At 44.4% G+C, this 17,987-nt stretch overlaps 1 protein-coding gene across 1 annotated transcript in view; it reads left to right on the top strand.

Moving 5' to 3' along the window:
- LOC131513030 (uncharacterized) overlaps window positions 1-17,987 on the top strand; it is a 141,375-nt gene that overhangs the window by 29,760 nt on the left and 93,628 nt on the right. Inside the window, exon 3 of the mRNA XM_058732362.1 lies at window positions 5,358-5,507. Coding sequence (XP_058588345.1) covers window positions 5,358-5,464 — 107 coding nt within the window. The 3' untranslated portion in view covers window positions 5,465-5,507. The remainder of the gene's footprint in view (window positions 1-5,357; window positions 5,508-17,987) is intronic.

Below are 17,987 nucleotides of genomic sequence, written 5' to 3'. Positions count from 1 at the left end.
ACGTACAGTTCCCATGCATTTGTGCTCATCAGCTATTTTGGTTTGGGAAAGCACTTCAGAATCTTACGGCACTGTGGGTGATATCCGTCCTGGAAAAAAAGTAGTTTGGTCCTTCCGAAGTTATTTATTTTGCAAGTTATGTCCGTAGGAAGAGGAAGTCCGTTCCGGCTGTTCAACCGTGCTGCTCCCCCGGTTTCTCATCATTTCCGTAGAGGCGAGGCTGAGAGGCCGGAGCCCCCCGGAGGGTTTGCCCAAGAGAGGGGCTTGGCCAAGGAGGAGCATCGAAGGAAGAACCCAGAGAGCAGTGCATGGGGTCAGGTGTGATGAAGGCTGAGGCAAGCCCACTGAGAGAGCGGGAAGGTCCAAAGACAGGAACGTGTGAGGGGCAGGTCAGGGTAGGCAGTTCGGGGCTGATGTCACGAGCAAGGAAACATTGGCGCTGACTTGGACAGGGCGCACGCGGCAAAACCCAGTGCCGGGCCTGCTGGCTTGGATTTGTGTAGGCCCGGGAGTCCCTCCTGTCTGTACGATACTTCCCACTTCCCCTTCTGGAATATGTTCCCCAGAGATTGTGAGCTGAAAAAGAGATACCACATTCTCCCCGCAGTTTCCCGTAGATCGTGGGCGCGGTCTGCCGGAAGTCGATCATTGCCATTTTTGCAAAGGACCGAACAGAGGGACAAACCAAAAAGGAAACAGTTCCTTCCCATTAATATCGACTGCCTGTTTCGTGGGGACACCTATCCCACTCACACATCTCCCGGGGAACAGCCATAGTAGGTAGCGCTCAGCCCTTGGGGATTGCTGGAAAGACTAAAGAAGCACGTCTAACGTTTGGCAGAAATTGGGACTCTGGCTGCAGCCCAACTGGTTCGGTTGCCAGGAGCGCCCTATCTGTGGATGCACTCCCGAGGGACCTGTCCTAATCTCTTGTTCACTTGCCCCCTCCCTCAGCAGGTTCTGGGAGTAGGCCCTATTCACACGGCCTTGGGGGGCTGTGGACGTGCCCAGTAGCACTTGATGGATAAGTGAATGAATGACTTTGTAGGTTCAGCCAGAGAAGAATCACTCAGGACACCTGTAAGAGAAGTACAGAACAGGAAGTGAAGGTGACGAGGGGGAGGGCCTTCCTGCCTTTCATGCGATGTGTGGATGAATTTGGCTTTCTCTAAAAGATGGCTGACATTACGTGATTTCGATCCCAAAATGAACTGGCAAATCCTTCACCTTAGGAAGAGCTTTGCTGATGTTAGCTGTGCTTTTGTTCCGTACACATGTTTGTTCTGTGTTTCCCTAAAGCCCCAAACAAGTTGTTTCTCTGAACAGGTCGATACTGCTTGCTCTGATCCCCTGATTCCTTTTAAAGAGGGCCTATTTGCTGGTTTTGTGATCACAGACCATCACTTAGAGAACTGTTCTTTTTATTTTCTTTTAGGGACAAATGGACTTTTACTGTCTGAACTGTGGCATTGTTTTTATAACGAGAAGGTAGATCTTTTTCTTCTGTGAGGCTAGAAATACGTTTTGGTTACAATAAAAGCAATACTTGATGGGGTCTAGAACGTTGCTGTATTTCTGGTTTAATCCTAGGGTAGAAAAATGGCAGCGGGGGGGCATTTCGTCTGGTCTGATTGCTTTCGTCTGGTTCGGGGAGGCATTTGCGGATAGGAGTGTACCCGAGGGCACAGTATCGACACCTCCCATGACTGTGCTGCTTTGACGCTTACGTTATGTGTTTTGGATTTTGCACTCATCTTCCAGATCTTGTCCTCTCAGGCCCGTTCAGAGTTCCCGAAGCCACATGGGGGAGCTGCCCCAATCTTTCATGTGAGGTCCCCAAGTTACTTTTGCTGTGGTCCTTCCATCAGCAGCTTTTTGAGGCCCCGTCTTCTTAGGATCTCAGATCCTGATTCTCTCTGATGGAGGCCCTTCAATCCACTCTGCTTATTTGTCTCTTTCTTCCGTGCCATTCCAGTCGGCTCTGGTCACTGTTTGAAACCTCTTCACAGCTAGAACAGCTCCCTTTTCTCCTGATTCACTCTTCGAGAGTCGTTAACCTGGGCACATCTTTTCTGTATTGTTTCCATCTATCATGGCCTTTAATGTCTTAATTTTCCCCTTCAGATCTGTCTAGATTATAAAATTTTAAACTTTCTTTTATTTACCCTTCTAAAACCTGTCTTTTTTTTTCCTTCTAGGTTAATCGATCTTTCTTTCGTCATAAGACTAATTTTTGAAGGATTTGTTACTGCTTAATTTTTTGATGTTAGGGTTTCAAGCATGGCCTTTTAAAATCATTCAGGATCTTTTTTGCCTGCAAGAATTTCCTTAAAATGTTTCTTGCTCTTATCCCCAGAAGGTGCCACGTTGTCTTTATCATCACCCTCATTTATTTTTATTTGTTCTTTAAAATAAAACCGACCTTTCACTGGGTGAAATCTCAGCGTGGGTGGCTGAAGTCCAAAGGCATTCTTAGAACTAAGTAAAAGGCAAATTCGGAGTCACCTCGAATACACACGGTGGGCAGTTTCTTTGAACCCATGGGCAAGTCCCTTAAACTCCAGCCCTCGCCGTCTGTCGTCCTAAGTACAGGGTGCCTGGCAGCTTGAGAGCAGCTAATATTGTCAGGCTCGTAAATGTCTAAAATAATCTAATACCGCCTCCAACTCCTCTGTGACTCTGGTTCGAGTAGCAGCAGCTGCGTCCCGAGACCCTTCCCAGGCAGCCCTGTGGGAACTTGCTTATCACCTGAGTGGGTTGTGTTATACCCGAGTTCTGCTTTAACCGTTCTTCGCAGTACAAAGCAGTCATAAGCCGCAGTGACTGACCAAGGCCAGCACTTAAAGCAACTTCCAGCTTCTAACTAGACTGTTTGAGATAAACACCAGCCAGGTACAGTGCGAGCCCCTGCAAGCCATCAGGTTCGGAAACCCACAAGGCCGACTCTTAAGACCCACAAGGTCTTAATGTCGACTGTTCCTTCTCGAATGACACTCACGGAATCTTTCTTAAGATTCATGGTTCAATATTTAGATTATGAGGCTTGAGGGAAGCCACATAAATAACACCCAGTAGTAAACAGGAAGGAGTCAAGTATGCAGAGATGAAAATAACGTCACTTTTTTTGTGATTGGCCAATGCAGAATGTGGCTTCTGTGTGCAAGCGTTTGAGCTTCCAAATATAAACCCAAGAATTAGAGGTTGTGCCCAGTTATAGCCATTAGCGGGCAACCCAAGAATTTCCCCCTATGAAAGTTTGCTCTTGCCTCTGTGAAACTCTCCGTGGGGACATGAGCCAGAACTTTTACCTTTTACCTGTCTCTGTGTAGCCTGGCTCCCGTGAGAGAAGCAGAAATGGACTAAGCTCAAAGAGATTGCAATCCATTGAACAATACAGGAATATTGCTTTACTTGGCATTTATCCGTACCTGATGAGATTGAGTATCCCTTTCCACACAGCCGAGAACAAGTGAGAGAGTGCTTTGACCTGGGAGAATGCCCCTGGTTTTTTACCTGCCTATTCTTCTACTGGGGGCCACGAACATAATTCACAGAAGCAGCACGCTCCAAATTCCTTGAACGTGTCAGCAGCTTTAATTGATGGCAATTTTAGCATGGTAGCATCTGCATAATTGTGTATTATTCACAATCCTTTTGGAATCGGAGGGCTAACGAATAGTGGCAAGATCTTACCTTTATAAACAGCTGCATGATTTACAAATAACTGTTACACGTATTGCCTCATCCTTTGCAATGATCCCTAAGGTAGAAAATATTGCCCCCTGTTTGTTTGGGTTTTTTTTAATGTTTATTTTTGAGAGGGAGAGACAGAGCATGAGCAAGGGAGGGTCAAGGAGGGAGAGGGAGACCCAGAATCTGAAGCAGGCTCCAGGCTCTGAACTGTCAGCACAGAGCCCGACGCGGGGCTTGAACTCACGAACTGTGAGATCATGACCCGAGCTGAAGTAGGACGCTTAACCGACTGAGCCACCCAGGCGCCCCGCCCCCCTTCTTTTTTAAGTTGTTATTTTTTGTTTGGAGACAGAAAGGGGGGGAGGATAAGAGAGTGGGAGACAGAGAATCTCAAGCAGGCTCCATGCTGTCAGCACAGAACCCGACGTGGGGCTCGAACTCACATACCATGACATCGTGACCTGAGCTGAAGTCAGACACTTCACTGATTGAGCCACCCAGGCGCCCCTGCCCCCTGTTTTATAGGGAGGAGAAACATTTCAGAACAAACTGCCCTTCTGCCTAATGCCATAGCAGCTAGTGAAGTAGAGGTGTGAAGAATGGAATCAAGGTCTTTGGGCTGTAAGATCATTTCTATTTCCACCACGCCAGCCTCTTTTCTAAGAAACAAGCAGATGTAAAGGGCACGTGTTTGTTAGCAGGACGCGGTCACCACAAGGAGAAGGAAATTCAGAGGAGGGCCTCGGGTCCCGCCTCCTTCTGAAAGCGCGCTGACCTTAATTTATATATGCAAACCATTGCATAGCCTAGGTTGCTGGAAGGTCAGGTCATGGTGATTTATGGGGATGGTGGTCAGGACTCTTGTCCTCTTCTTAAATTCAGGTGATATTGGCACGGTTATTCAAGGCTGGTGAATATCCCACCCCATTGTTTACTGGACCGCAGAGCTACTCAGTAAACAAGTGACCTTTAGTGAGGTCCAGCATTCTGGATTACTTCCACTTGACATAATAAGAATACTATTACCTCAGCCCTTCAGAGACTGATTTAGTGATGCTTGGCCAAGGGTGAAGAATTCCTCCGAGTGTAGCCAAAATAATGGTTTGTTAGGACAGGAGACATCAAATTTTAAAGGCAGAGATCGATCTATTTACAGAGCTGCTGTCCGAGTGATTCAGGATGCCCAAAAGAGCCACATTAAGACTGCTCATAAATCAATAACCATCCTAATGAAAAGCAGAGAGAACAAAGATAACACCAAGTTTGTAAATTACTGAGGCGGAGGCGGGCGATCGGAGACGCTAAAAAGCGAAGCGTTGTTACATATTTGCTCCCTTTCCAGAAGAATTGGAGAACACGCACCAAAAGTTGTGTGCACACATTTTGAAACGAAAAAGAAGAAAAAGTAAAGGCTGAGGTTTAAACTCTTTCCCACGGCGTTTTGGTCCAGAGCCACCTTATGTGTTGTAATGCTTCCAGACACATATAACTTCCTACGATGCTCTAAATTTAATATTTAGTAACGCTTCTAGATGGTTTCACACTCCTGTGGCTTTCCTCAGAATATCCTGTCTTCCAGGAGTGAAAGAAAGCCTTTCTCTTTCTTCACAGTCCGGGTCAAGTATCACCTCCTCATGAAGACTTCTCTGATTCCCTTCTTTCAGATAGAGTCAATGTTTCAGACTTTGTCCTCCGGCATTCTAGAGGCATCTCTCCTGGGGCACTCATCGCCAGACTGGGTCACGGAGCATCCTTCCCTAGCTTCCTGTGAACTTCATGGACCACCCAGAGGGACTCGTATATAGATAGTTACGGTAAGTAACAATGGACTTTGATCCAGGAAACATTTATTGTTTTGATCCAATAAACATCTATATATTAATAAATATCTGTTATCTCTGAAATCATCTTTAAATGTGTCAGATCCCTATAAACTTTCCTGTGATAAAAACAATTCTGCTTGACCCTCTCTTATTTAGAAAGAAGTATAAGTTTTGAAGAATTTCCCCCATCTGCAAATTTCAGTTCGAACTGCCACAAAATACTGGCTCAGAAGTTATGGCAGTTTTTAAGAGCATGAATTGGAATTTTAAACCAATTATTTTTTTTTATTTGTACGCATTTCTACTGGAATATGAACTAAGGTAGATTTAAAAAAAAACGTACTTGGGGGCACGTTAGCATTCCACTGGATAAAACAATGTGACGAAACTGAGGCTATTTTAACAAGAGTCAGGGGCACCTGGCTGCTTGGGCTGTGGAGCATGCGACCCTTGATCTCAAGGTCATGAGTGTGAGCTCTATGACGCATATAGAGAGTACTAAAAAAAGATATTTTAAGAAGACTCAACTTTAACAATTTTACATTAAATATCTACACACTATCAAAAATATAACAGACCATGCCCAAATTCCATTCCTTGGGGCAGATTTTTAGGTAGTAAGGAATATGCCTTAATGACCTTAGTATTAGAAATTTCAGGGGCGCCTGGGTGGCTTAGTCGGTTAAGTGTCTGACTTCGGCTCAGGTCATGATCTTGCAGTTTGTGGGTTCGAGCCCCGCGTCGGGCTCTGTGCTGACAGCTCAGAGCCTGGAACCTGCTTCACATTCTGTGTCTCCCTCTCCTTCTGCTCCTCTCCTGCTTGTGCACGTGTGCTCTCTCTCTCTCAAAAATAAATAAACATTAAAAAAATTAAAAAGCATTTTGTTCTGACTCCATCTCAGATAGAAAACCGGGAAGACGATCACTTCAAAGATCTTTTCCCCTAAAAATTCTTACATGTTTTCAGTGAGAAGGTAATATCCCTTCCAGTTCACCGAGTGGAAAATAAACAGGCTGTCATGATTGTGTTGAAAACCTGTTCCAGTAATTTGCATCTTTTTTTCACCTTAACATGAGCAGAGGAGTTCTGTCTCCTGTACTTAAACCAGTTTTGCAAGTAGTTTGAACATTCTTGGCTGATGCCAAAGCGTGAATGCTATTCAGGAAAGGAAAACAAAATGTTTTCTCGGTCAGCTCTCAAAATCTGATTTTTTTTTTTTTTTTTTTTTTTTTTTTGCAGAGGTCAATTGTGTGTGCCAAGTTAGTGGTCTGTGGACCAGGGGGATTTTATGATTTTAGATTCTCGTTACTACTCCAGTGGTCGTAAGACCTTTTACGCTAATAATAACCGTACAGCTAAGCAATTCACTGATGCTTTTCCCTACCCCCTGATGCCCCTGTGGCCGGGAATACCCTCAGAGATTTCAACACCCCTTTCTTGCACCCCATCCAAGATATCCCCATAGTTCACCCCCTGTCCCAGTCTTCAAGAGACATTTCTTTAGCTGCATTTTTCCTGATGAGCCTCTGTGATGTGATTCCCTCCCAGTCTATACTGTTATTTCCATCGTCCTATTTAAAACAAATGCTGCCATAGTATCCCTGTCTGTTGCAACCACTGGGCTGTGAACATCAGGAAGGCCAAGACCCAGTTACCCCCGGCCACTGAAGTATCCCCAGCACCCAACACAGTATCAGACACATTCTGGCCAAGCTCTGCTGCATAGAAATTCAATATGAACCACGCCTGCAATTTAAAATTTTCCAGAAGCCACATTAAAAAAGTAAAGGCAAACAGGTGAACCTAATTTTGAGAATTTATTTTATTTATAATAATGTATTTAACATGTAATCAGGATAAAAAGATTATTAGATGTGGGGCCCTCTGTTTTTGTTTTTCCTGAGTCTTCAGAATCTTTCCTTATTTTACACTTACCAGCATATCTCTTTCTGGGGTAGCCACTTTTCAAATGATCAGTGGCCTCATGTGGCTAGTGGTTACGTGTTGGGCAGTCCAGTTCTAGACTATCAATAAATACCTGTTGAAAGCATGGAAGCTACAGTCTGTTGAAGGTAGGGGTGTGGTTGGTGTCTCATCTACCCATCCAGCTCCTCTCAGATCTTTTTCATATTCTCCGGGTACGTGGTCCCAGCTTTTGTGTGCTTTGCAGCCGTCCAGCCTGTGGATGATTGCCCTGGGTCGTGGGAGTCATTTTACTACACAGAGAACTGGAGGCGTCTAGGAGTTTATATCCCCTGAGCCCCCCCCACCCCCCCAGACCACAGGCACCCCATATAGCCTGCCAGTGACTGGAATGGAAGGGCAAAACCCAAGCTCTTTTGCCTCCACGGAAGGCACTCTGAGGTGTGGTTCACACTCCAGAGCTCACTGTTGATCAGGCTGAGTCTCAGAGTTTGTCTGCAGTCACCTCCTGGCTTGACTTATTCCTCTTCCCTACCTGACTCCCCTACTGTCTTGCTGAGTTCTCCGGGAGGCACTTTCTTAATAAAGCACTTGCTCCCAAATCCTTGGCTCAGAGTCTGCTTCTGGGAAAACTCAAAGTCCTCAAAGTATACGACATTCGTAAATGCACAGTTGTTGGTGTTGCAGTGGCTTAGGCACATTTGGATTCCACGTGTATCTGGGGTAACGATAATGTCCGCTGTGTCTCTCCTTGTCTCAGATACAGCACCCTCTTGAAAAAAATTCAAACCATATGAAAAAGGTGAAAAATCTAAGTGTTCTCTCCCCTCCTCCTCTTCTGTAGTAACTGCTGCAAATTTTTTTTGGTGTATCCTTGGATAAATTTCTTCTGCAAATCCAACAGATAGGCATAAATATGACATATTCACAAAACATATTTTTCCTTTTATAGATAGGGTCAGAAATATTCTTCCGCACATCGCTGAGTCCCTCCATATTTTCATAAACGACTTTTCACATTTTTTATGACTGCCTGTTCAACTTTATGAATGTGTTCAATTTACCCCTTTTCTTCTTTGTCTATTTTAACTCTTAATTTGCTTCTAGTCCCTGTTACAGAGTCAGTATTTTTAGGTCTCTGGTGTGATCGTCTATTTATACACTCCATTCTTGCCAGCTAATTTCTACCAGGAATATTCAAGTGAAAAGGGATTTCAGCTTCTGAGTCCAAACGTGCCTCTCTTCCTACGGGGCAAAGGTTCTAGATCTGGGCTTCCGTTAGGCTCTGATCTCAAATGCATGCTGTTATTGCGCACCTGCGTGTATTTCTGGAAAGAGGGATCAGAGATTGCATTAGAATCTCAAAGACATCTGTGGCATTCAGGTGTTGGAATTAGATGTGCAAATCCACACCGTGTGATATACTGTGTATAAATCTCTTGCAGGCCTGTCTTATCCACCCCCCCCCTCGTCAGATTAACATTTAATGAAGTAACAGCTTTTCATTTAGTCCTTGTAGCTCAGAGGCTGGCATCTAGCCTCACCACGTTCCCATCCCCCTGCTGCCTCGCTCGGTAGCACAGAGAATGCAGTCATTAATAGTTTCTGGGAAATTGACCATGTTTTCTCTCTCGTATTTATGCCTTCTCGGTGGAACACGTTCAGTTTTCTTCTGCTTGCGCCTCTTACCCTCTTTAATCCAGTGAAGTGAAGGACAGAAGATCCTTTTCTGTAGGGATGGCACATAAATCATTTTGGACCAATTGTACAAACTCAAAGGTGTTGAACAGGAGCCAGAGTGGACGTGAGCATCCCCTAATCCCATGTCCTTATTAGAGCATGGTTTCAGCCGCCTGGAGTTCTAGCATCATCACCCCTACTCAGAGCCAAGGATACTAGGCATGTGTCTGGTTTTTCCTGTCTCTTTGGTCATTGATATTCCCTTGTTTAGAATTCCAGATTAATTTGGAAGTTTTTTTTTTTTTTCTTAAACAGCGGGTAGCCAGACCATTTGCTATAGTCTGAATATTTGTGTTCCTTAAAAACCCGTATGTTGAAATCCTAATCCCTGGTGTGATGGTATTTCTACACTACCCAGATAAGGGTCTTCTGTCATAGCAGCCCAAACTGGCAAAGACACCATTTGGCTTTAGTCCGTGAACGCTTGTGTCTCCTTCAGTGTTGAGCTGCTTGGGGACGTGAGAGTCCCCTACCTTCTGCACCGTCTGGGAGACTCTGGGGCGCATCTTGTGATGGGTGACATGCTAACGGCAGGGTCCGCCGACGATGCTAGATGATCACGTCAGTGAAGAGTGCGCTCTGTCAAGTTCGGTCACCAAAGCGCCACCGCAAGGTGTTGAAAGTGGCGGGGGAGGCCTCGCCGAGCAAGAACGCAGACAGAGAGCAGAAGGAAGGACCATGCCACGCGTTGGAACACTCCCCAGCCTATTCCCCTAGTTCACACATTTTCCCATTTCAACATAGATATTGTGGAAGACACAAGGTGATAGCACATGTTAACATTAAGCTGGAGCTTGTTTGGCCAAATGCATCACACCTTATTCTCTCTTCACGTGAATTCTGTAAGCTTAATGAAAGTCGTAGCCGTACGGCCTTGCGCAAACTCTCTCCCTTCCTCCGGATCTGAGCTACTTAATCTTTAAAATAGAAGTTGGTCTGGCTCGTTGTTTCTTAAATATTGAGACATGAATCCAGGATGTTTTGTCACATGTAAGGTGTGCTTTGCACGTAATACGTATTTGGAGGTTAATTGTAAAACCGGTAATGGTAATAACACTAAAACACTAATAATAGTGATAAGCCTATAAAAGAGCCTTTGTACTACCTATCAACTCGTTTCATATACAACTCCCATTTTACAGATAAGGAAACTGAAATACACACAATTAGTAAGTGAAGTAATGCATTAAATTGAGACAAGTGATGAGACCCCTGGATGGCTTAGTCCGTTAAGCGTCTGACTTTGGCTCAGGTCATGATCTAGGGGTTGGTGAGTTCGAGCCCCGCCACGGGCCCTGTGCTGACAGCTCAGAGCCTGGAGCCTGCTTTGGATTCTGTGTCTCCCTCTCTCTCTGCCTCTCCCTCACTTGCACTCTGTCTCTCAAAAATAAATAAACATTAAAAAAAACTTTTAAAAATAGGGACAAGTGATGGTTGAGGCACTTGGGGTACATGCCCTTAATGGCATTGTATTGGGGGGAGCAGATTATATTATATTATATTATATTATATTATATTATATTATATTATATTTTATTATATTATATCACAAAGGAGACCCTATGGTCTTTCTGATTACAGCAAGGCGAATATCTGGTAGTCTTGAGCATCCAGGTAACAATGGGCTCGTCTCTTTTTCTTTAAAGAAAGAGAAATTGGTCCTCAGGTTCAAAACCTTTTGTAGGTGGCTGGACTCAGACTTTAATAACATTGTTTTACTTTTTCTTGTGATTGGTTTTCCCATTGTACATAGGGGATGGGATGCTGGTTTTTCGTTTAGATTAATAATATAGTTATTTTCTTTTTAAATCAATTGATTCAAGAATTAATCAATTTAAAGACAATTATGGCATACATAATAGTGACATGGCTAAGGCAAAAATAATGAAGGAGGCCTACAAGGCCCTGAAGTTTGGACATTTCCTCTCACCTGAATCTTTCGGGGTTCTAGAATATTCTGTGATGGGAGTGTAACAACAGAAGACCATGAAGTTGCTAGAGAGCCTGATCCTCGCTGTTGGAAATAAATTGTTTGCCAGAAAAAAAGAAATAATTGTCGTCACTAGGATATGTTGCTCAGAGAAAATCAAGGTGGTTCTGCCGCATCTTGGATGATGATCTCGCCTACTGCGTGCAAAGCTAAACCATGATGGCACCGTGATCTTGGACTTCCAGCCTCCAGAAGTGTGAGGAAACACGTTTCAGTTATTTAAGCCACCCAATGTGTGGCATTCTATTGTGGCAGACTGAGCCGGTGAGCACCGTGGAGGACTGAGAAAGTAATTCAGAGCTTCTCCAGCAGCTTGTGGGAGTGTCTCAAGATGGAGGTACTGAGGATCTAAGAAGAGGGTTGTGTCGGATCTGGAGGGCGGTGACCAAGGGGGAAGAACAGGAAAGTTAATGAACCCAGGTTGTCAGGGAACAGAGTAAGATGTAGATAGAAAAGCTTTGCATCAGGAAAGTGAATGGAGTCAGGAACATAGAAGGAATAATATGAATCAAAGCGTAAAAACGAGTGACATATTAGAAGGAAGAACTCAGGCTAAGAAAGATTTGATGAAATATGTTAGAACAGTGCCTGACTCTTACCACTGTAGTATGAGGAAGAGGAGTTCAAGACAAACCCATCAATAAGAAGTGATCATCAGAAATTTCCAGCATAACACAGTGATTCTCCAGTGGCCTTACCCTCCAGGGCATTAGGTTCTGCCCCATTGTTATCTCAATTTGGAACATTTAGTAGAGAAGAGTGCTGCTGACTGCTGGCTAAGAGAAGTTCCTTTCCTTTTCTTGGGACAGCTATCTTCTCAAACTCCAGAATAATGTAAAGAATCATCATCCCAATGGAAGCCTTTCAGAGTTCAAGGTTGAGGCTAAGATTGGAGCTCCTGGGGTTGCCTGCCAGAGAAAAGGCCCAGCAACACCCCTTTTTCCCTTCTGTCTCTACTTTTGCTCACCATTGTGTCGGTGGAGCTCATCCATTTGTATGGACATATTTTTAATGCTACTTTCTGCCTGCCTCGCCTGCCTTCCTTTTCCCATGAGCCCAGGGCCATCCTTAGCAATGCATAAGCATGTTAATGGGCATGCGTTCTTGCCCTCCCTGATTGTCCCCTTCCAGGTATAATTATCCCATTATGCCCACAGGCATCCTGAGATGGGGAGCCATGAGTTGTCCATGAGAGCAATCTCCCTGTGAAAAAGTAAGCAGGTTTTTTTTTCATGCAGTGAAATATACACTGAGAAAGTGATTTAACTCGTGGTAAGTTATCATATTACAGTGATGCTCAAGGAAACCCCTAACCTTTTAGGCACCATATCCCTTTTCTAATGTGGATGTGTCTAATCACTTGAAGAGAAAGGAGAGAACGCGTAAAGGGAGAACATCCTTTTCTTCCTATGTCCTTTAGACTCAGTTATTTAACGTCTTTCATTTTGCCCCTTCCTTCCTTCTTTGGTCTGTGATATTTTGATGACAAGGGTAGCACCTTATTAGGTTTTAGTTAATGTAAAAAGTTTTAGGCCATCGCTGTAGGAATGGCTCACTGTTTCAACACTAGAATTCAGGAGATTAGGCAGTGGCAGCCCTTAAGGAGCTCAGGTGAACATCGGAAACTGTATGTCTTGTAATCGGTTGCTCCCAACAGCTCAAGCGGTGGGTTGTGGGGCCACAGGAGAGGAAAAGATTAATCCAGTTTCCATCTGTGGAAGGTTTAGAGAAAGGCGATGCCTGCACAAGTAGTCATTACATCCACAAGGAAGTTCTGCTTAGCTGAATGTCACATAGCTTTGAGATGCCCTTCCTCTTTGCCTCGTCACTGCTTCTCTGGGTGGCCTTGGTCAAGTATTGCTTTTTGAATCTCCTTTTTCTCACGTCTGATGGGAACGATTGCTCCTCTAAGCCCTCCATTTCATAACTTCGCTGTCGCAGGGCACAAGTGTTTGTGAAAATTAAAGTGTTACAATTCTTTGGGAATCCAGCCCCTTGGCAGGACAATGAAATCTTTTCCTTTCTTTTCCTGAATGTCTTGGGAACGTTAAAGGGAAGTAATAAGAAAATTCAAGTATCTTATTATGAATATAGAGCAGTAGATTGACGGGTAGTAAATCAGTGTCCCAAGAACAAATTTCAAATAGCAGAGTCAATAACACACCTCCAATACTAATAACATTTGGTGAAAAGCTCAGCATCCCTAATGAGGAAGAGCCCGCTGCTTGCATGGAGATTAGCGTGACCGTCTAAGGCCCATTACTTCTCCTATTAAAAGAGAAGAGCCCAAGCTGTGGATTAGGAACCTCTCTTGTGTCTTCTGGCTTACCAGATCCCTGCAGCAGCTTGGAAATAACCTTGATTTGCAACTTAACCTGTCTAGTTGGGAAGGTCAATGCCAGGGGACACTGGACTTATCCTATTCCATGTCAAGAAGGTAATAGGTGACAATCCAAGTATGGAGGAAGTGGGGTGCCTTTGGTTAGATTCCCTAGAAGCAGAACCCAAGAAAGGATGCATATATAAGTGATTCATGAAGGAAGTGCTTCTAGAGGAAACCAGTAAGGTAGTCGGGGCGAGGAGTGAAGGAAAGCAAGTAAAGTCTTACTTACAGAGGGTGGTTCTTACCCTGATCCCATGGAGTAATTCTGGAGTGTAAGCTAGACCACAAAGAAGTCATACCACAAGGAAACCATACCCCAAGGAATGGCAGATCAGGTTGACCGGAAGGCTGCCCAGGATAGGGGGAATAGAAATTCCTAGGCACTCTGGCTCTTCTCGGTGTGGGCATTTGGGGCTACAAAATCTTGAGGACAGGCCTTCATGAGATGGGTATCAGCTGTTGGAAGCAAAAGGACGCTAAAGGGAGTATGGGTGCAAAAATGGTAAAAGGGACCCAAACAGACCTAGATGGAGCAAACTTACTGTGTACTAAAAGACTAGCACCCAAAGCGTGTGGCAAAGCATCTTGGCTAATAACCCAAATCAGGGCATGGGGATTACAGAAGAAGGCAACATGACGTCCAGGTTGGCAACTGAAAAGTGGACACGTGGAGCAGGGAGATAGGCACTACCCGTCGGCTTCCAGACAGGACTCGGTCCTTAGTGGGACTGCCGAGCATAAGTCCACGTGTCTCACTTAGGGTCCCATGAGTGTCTGCCATGGTCAAGGCCGGGATACAATGTCCACTGTAGATACGGCGTACATCCCGGGCGGAGGGGAGGCTGGCTGCGTCACCCGAAGATAGGATCGGGCTTCTGAGGTTTGTTCCCAGGTTAGGCTTGTCCCTGAGCCTGGCCAGAGGCCGGGAAAGGAGGGGACACTAGAATACGTGCTCTTCCAACTGCTAGTAGCCTCCCTAGACCTGGAAACAGGCAAGATGCTCGGAAGTTGTGGTAGAATTAGGTGTTTCCTTGCTGCTGTGTGCAGCAAATGACTGCACGGTTCAGGTTTTTGTGTTCACGTTCCAAACTCATTTTCACTGTCTTCCTTTTATGTGACTTTTTATTTCTATCTTGTACCTACTTTTTTTAATGTTTATTTTTGAGAGAGAGAGGGAGGGAGAGAGAGAGAGAGGGAGAGACAGAGGATCCGAAGCAGTCTCTGCACGGAGCACAGACCCCGACGCGGGGCTCAAACTCGCGAACCGTGAGATGGTGACCTGAGCTGAAGGTGCACACTTAAACTCCTGAGCCGCCCGGTCGCCCCAATTTTGTATCTACTTCCAATATGCTATTTTGCTAAACGTCCTTCTAAGTGACTTTGCCAGCGCAGAGACATTCCTGTACTGAAGCAAGCTTAGGCAAGGGAGCGACACAGGTCCCTGAGCTACATAATAGGCTCTCCGAGCCGTTTTTCATCTGTATAATGGGGACAAAACCACCTACTTCACAAAGTGACTGTTAGAGAGCAGATGTTCGGGGGAAAAGTAATCTCAGACGGCTAAAAAATAAAAGAGGCAATAAGCGTGTATTTTTCATTGAAGTGTCATTTCCTCAAATGAGAAGAGAAGGAAGTGATGCACCAGGTAGGGTTTTTAAGCTTTCCTGGGTTGCAGTTCAGTAGAAAACACCATTGTGCCGAGGGTGGCTGAGTCTGCTCTGCATCTCACAGGTGACAAACTGCAGAGCTCTGGCAGAGTAAGTGAGGGTTGCACATGTGGACAAATAATATGATTCATGATGACTGAGTCACAGGTTGGATGGCGAGGTAGTAAACAGCCAGATCCCCTCGTAACTAGAATAATTTGTTCCCGTAGTTCTTATTTATCTCAGACTCTGTCTTGCTGCCCCAGGGTGCTTGTTTCTTACTCTGTAATATACAGATAGGGTTGTCATTTAATGTGAATTTTAATTTCCTATCGATGAATTATTATGATTTCATTTAATCTGAAAATGACGAAATAAAACGTTATTTCTGTGACCGAAAATGCAACGAAATGTACCGATGTGTTGTAGCAGAATATGTGACTCTCGTCTTCGCGGGGTTCTGGCTTTCCTAATTCAGTCCACAATGCACCGTCCTGACAGCTGCTGGGGAAACACACCTCCCTAGCCCTCAGATGGCCCTGGGTGTACATTCAGGGAAATTGTTCAGTCAGGTCGTTTTCCACTGAGGAATGGAATCAGTGATAACAGGGAGTGCTCGATAAATTCCACCTCCTCTGAGACCATAGAGGGAAAATACTTCTGTTCCAATGAGGAGCGAAGCAGAATATAGAGTGGCTGTGACTATATGTATTGATTTATTGTGAGCATTTAGTACCTATCAGGTAATATTGCAAGAGAGTAAAGGGAGGTGGGCGGTCAGAGCCCTCTGCTCTCAGAAAGCTTCTGTTCTGAAGTAGGTAGGGCAGGGTTAAAAGAAAAAGGTCTTAAGAAGGGGACACTTGGAGCATCACACTTAAGGGTGCAAGTGATTATTTGCAGCCAGAGGGGATCAGTGGAAGTCTCTATGGGGGTGGCATTTCGGTACGGCATGTAGAATTCGTCTATGCAACTATGAGAAGAGAGGAAGAGAATATTTAATAGAAGTGGACACACTTCTGTTAGTAGAGGCATCGATTTATGCAAATGAATTGCATGTATAAGAGAGTAATTCTATGTGAAGGGGGCTAGTGGATCAAAAAAAGGTTGAGTTTACATTGTATGAGTCTTAAATTCCGCGGTAAGGAGTTTGCTCTTTTTCTCTAGGCGGTTGGCAATCACTGAGGCTTTGAGAGGGAATACAAAATCTGTTCGTCATGTGCCACGAAGATGAATCTCGTGGCATTGGGTGGGATAATGTGGAAAGTTGGAAGAAAAGGTTAGTAGCTGGCCTGATCACTGAGGACTGGTCTTCATTCAAATACATGTTCCAGACTGACTAGACTGGAAAACCCCTCCGTGTAATTGAAGAAACAGAACCTAGAGCTGGCAGGATGCGATCCTGAGGGTGTCAGCATCGAATCCTGGCGCAGGTGTCCTGCATTCTGGGAACACCAGGTCACTGCACAGAATGTCACCTTTTGCCAACAGCTGGATTAGGAGTTGACAAAGATGGATTGTTTCACTTGGAAGAATCACTTTGGAATTTTCAGATCAGTCTTACCTTCCCTCATGGGAAGAAAAGATTAAAAACTTAGAACTATGATGTTCCTCGCCTGTGTAAAATAAATACTTACTTGGCTAAGTTATATGTAGGGAACATCAGGGATGTCAAAGAGCACTTTTCCCCTTCGTCTGTTTCACTCATCCTCCCGACCAACCCTCCCTCCCCCCATCCCTGGCAACCACAAGTTTAGTTTGTTCTCTGTCTTTAAGAGTCTGTTGGGTTTTTTTTGTCTCCCTTTTCCTGTGTTGTTTCTTAAATTTCACATAGAAGTGAAATCATATGGTATTTGTCTTCCTCTGACTTATTTCACTTAGCATGATACCTTCTAGGCTCATCCATGTTGTTGCAAATGGCAAGATTCCATTCTTTTTATGGCTAAGAGTCAACACACACACACTGTGTGTGTGAATATATATATATGTATATCTATGTGTGTGTATATTAACACACACACACACCACATCTTTATCCAGTCACCTGTCGATGGACATTTGGTTGCTATCATATCTTGACTATTACAAATAATTCTGCAAAAACAGAGAGAGTGTATATCTTTTTGAATTAGTGTTTTTCTTTGGGTAAATACCCAAGAGTGAAATTACTGGATCATATGATCTTTCTGCTTTCAACTGTTTGAGGAACCTCCATACCGTTTTCCACGGTGGCCATACCAACTTGTCTTCACACCAATAGTGTGCACAAGTGTTCTTTTTTCTTTAAATCCTCACCAATACCTTTTGTTACTTGTGCTTTTTTATTTTAGCCATTATGGCAGGTGTAAGATGGTATCTCATTGTAGTTTAAAAGTTTAAAAGTTTTTTTTAATGTTTATTTATTTTTGAGAGAGAGCGAGACACAGTGTGAGCAGGGGAGGGGCAGAGAGAGGGGGAGACACAGAATCTGAAGCAGGCTCCAGGCTCTGAGCTGTCAGCACACAGTCCAGCATGGGGCTTGAACTCACAAACAGTGAGATCGTGACCTGAGCCAAAGTCAGACACTTTATTGAGCCACCCAGCCATCCCTCATTGTAGTTTTCATATGTATTTCCCTGATGATGATTGATGTCGAACATCTTTCCATGTGTCTCTTGGTCATCTGTATGTCTTCTTTGGAAAAATGTCTATTCAGATCCTCTGCTCTTTAAAAAGATTTTTTTTTAAGAGCAAACATGAGTGGAGGAGAGGGCGAGAGGGAGAGAATCCCAAGCAGGCTCCGCACTCAGCG

This window comes from Neofelis nebulosa, chromosome 5 (assembly GCF_028018385.1).
Source record: "Neofelis nebulosa isolate mNeoNeb1 chromosome 5, mNeoNeb1.pri, whole genome shotgun sequence".
NCBI classification, from domain to species: domain Eukaryota; kingdom Metazoa; phylum Chordata; class Mammalia; order Carnivora; family Felidae; genus Neofelis; species Neofelis nebulosa.
This window is presented reverse-complemented; position numbering and strand designations above follow the sequence as displayed.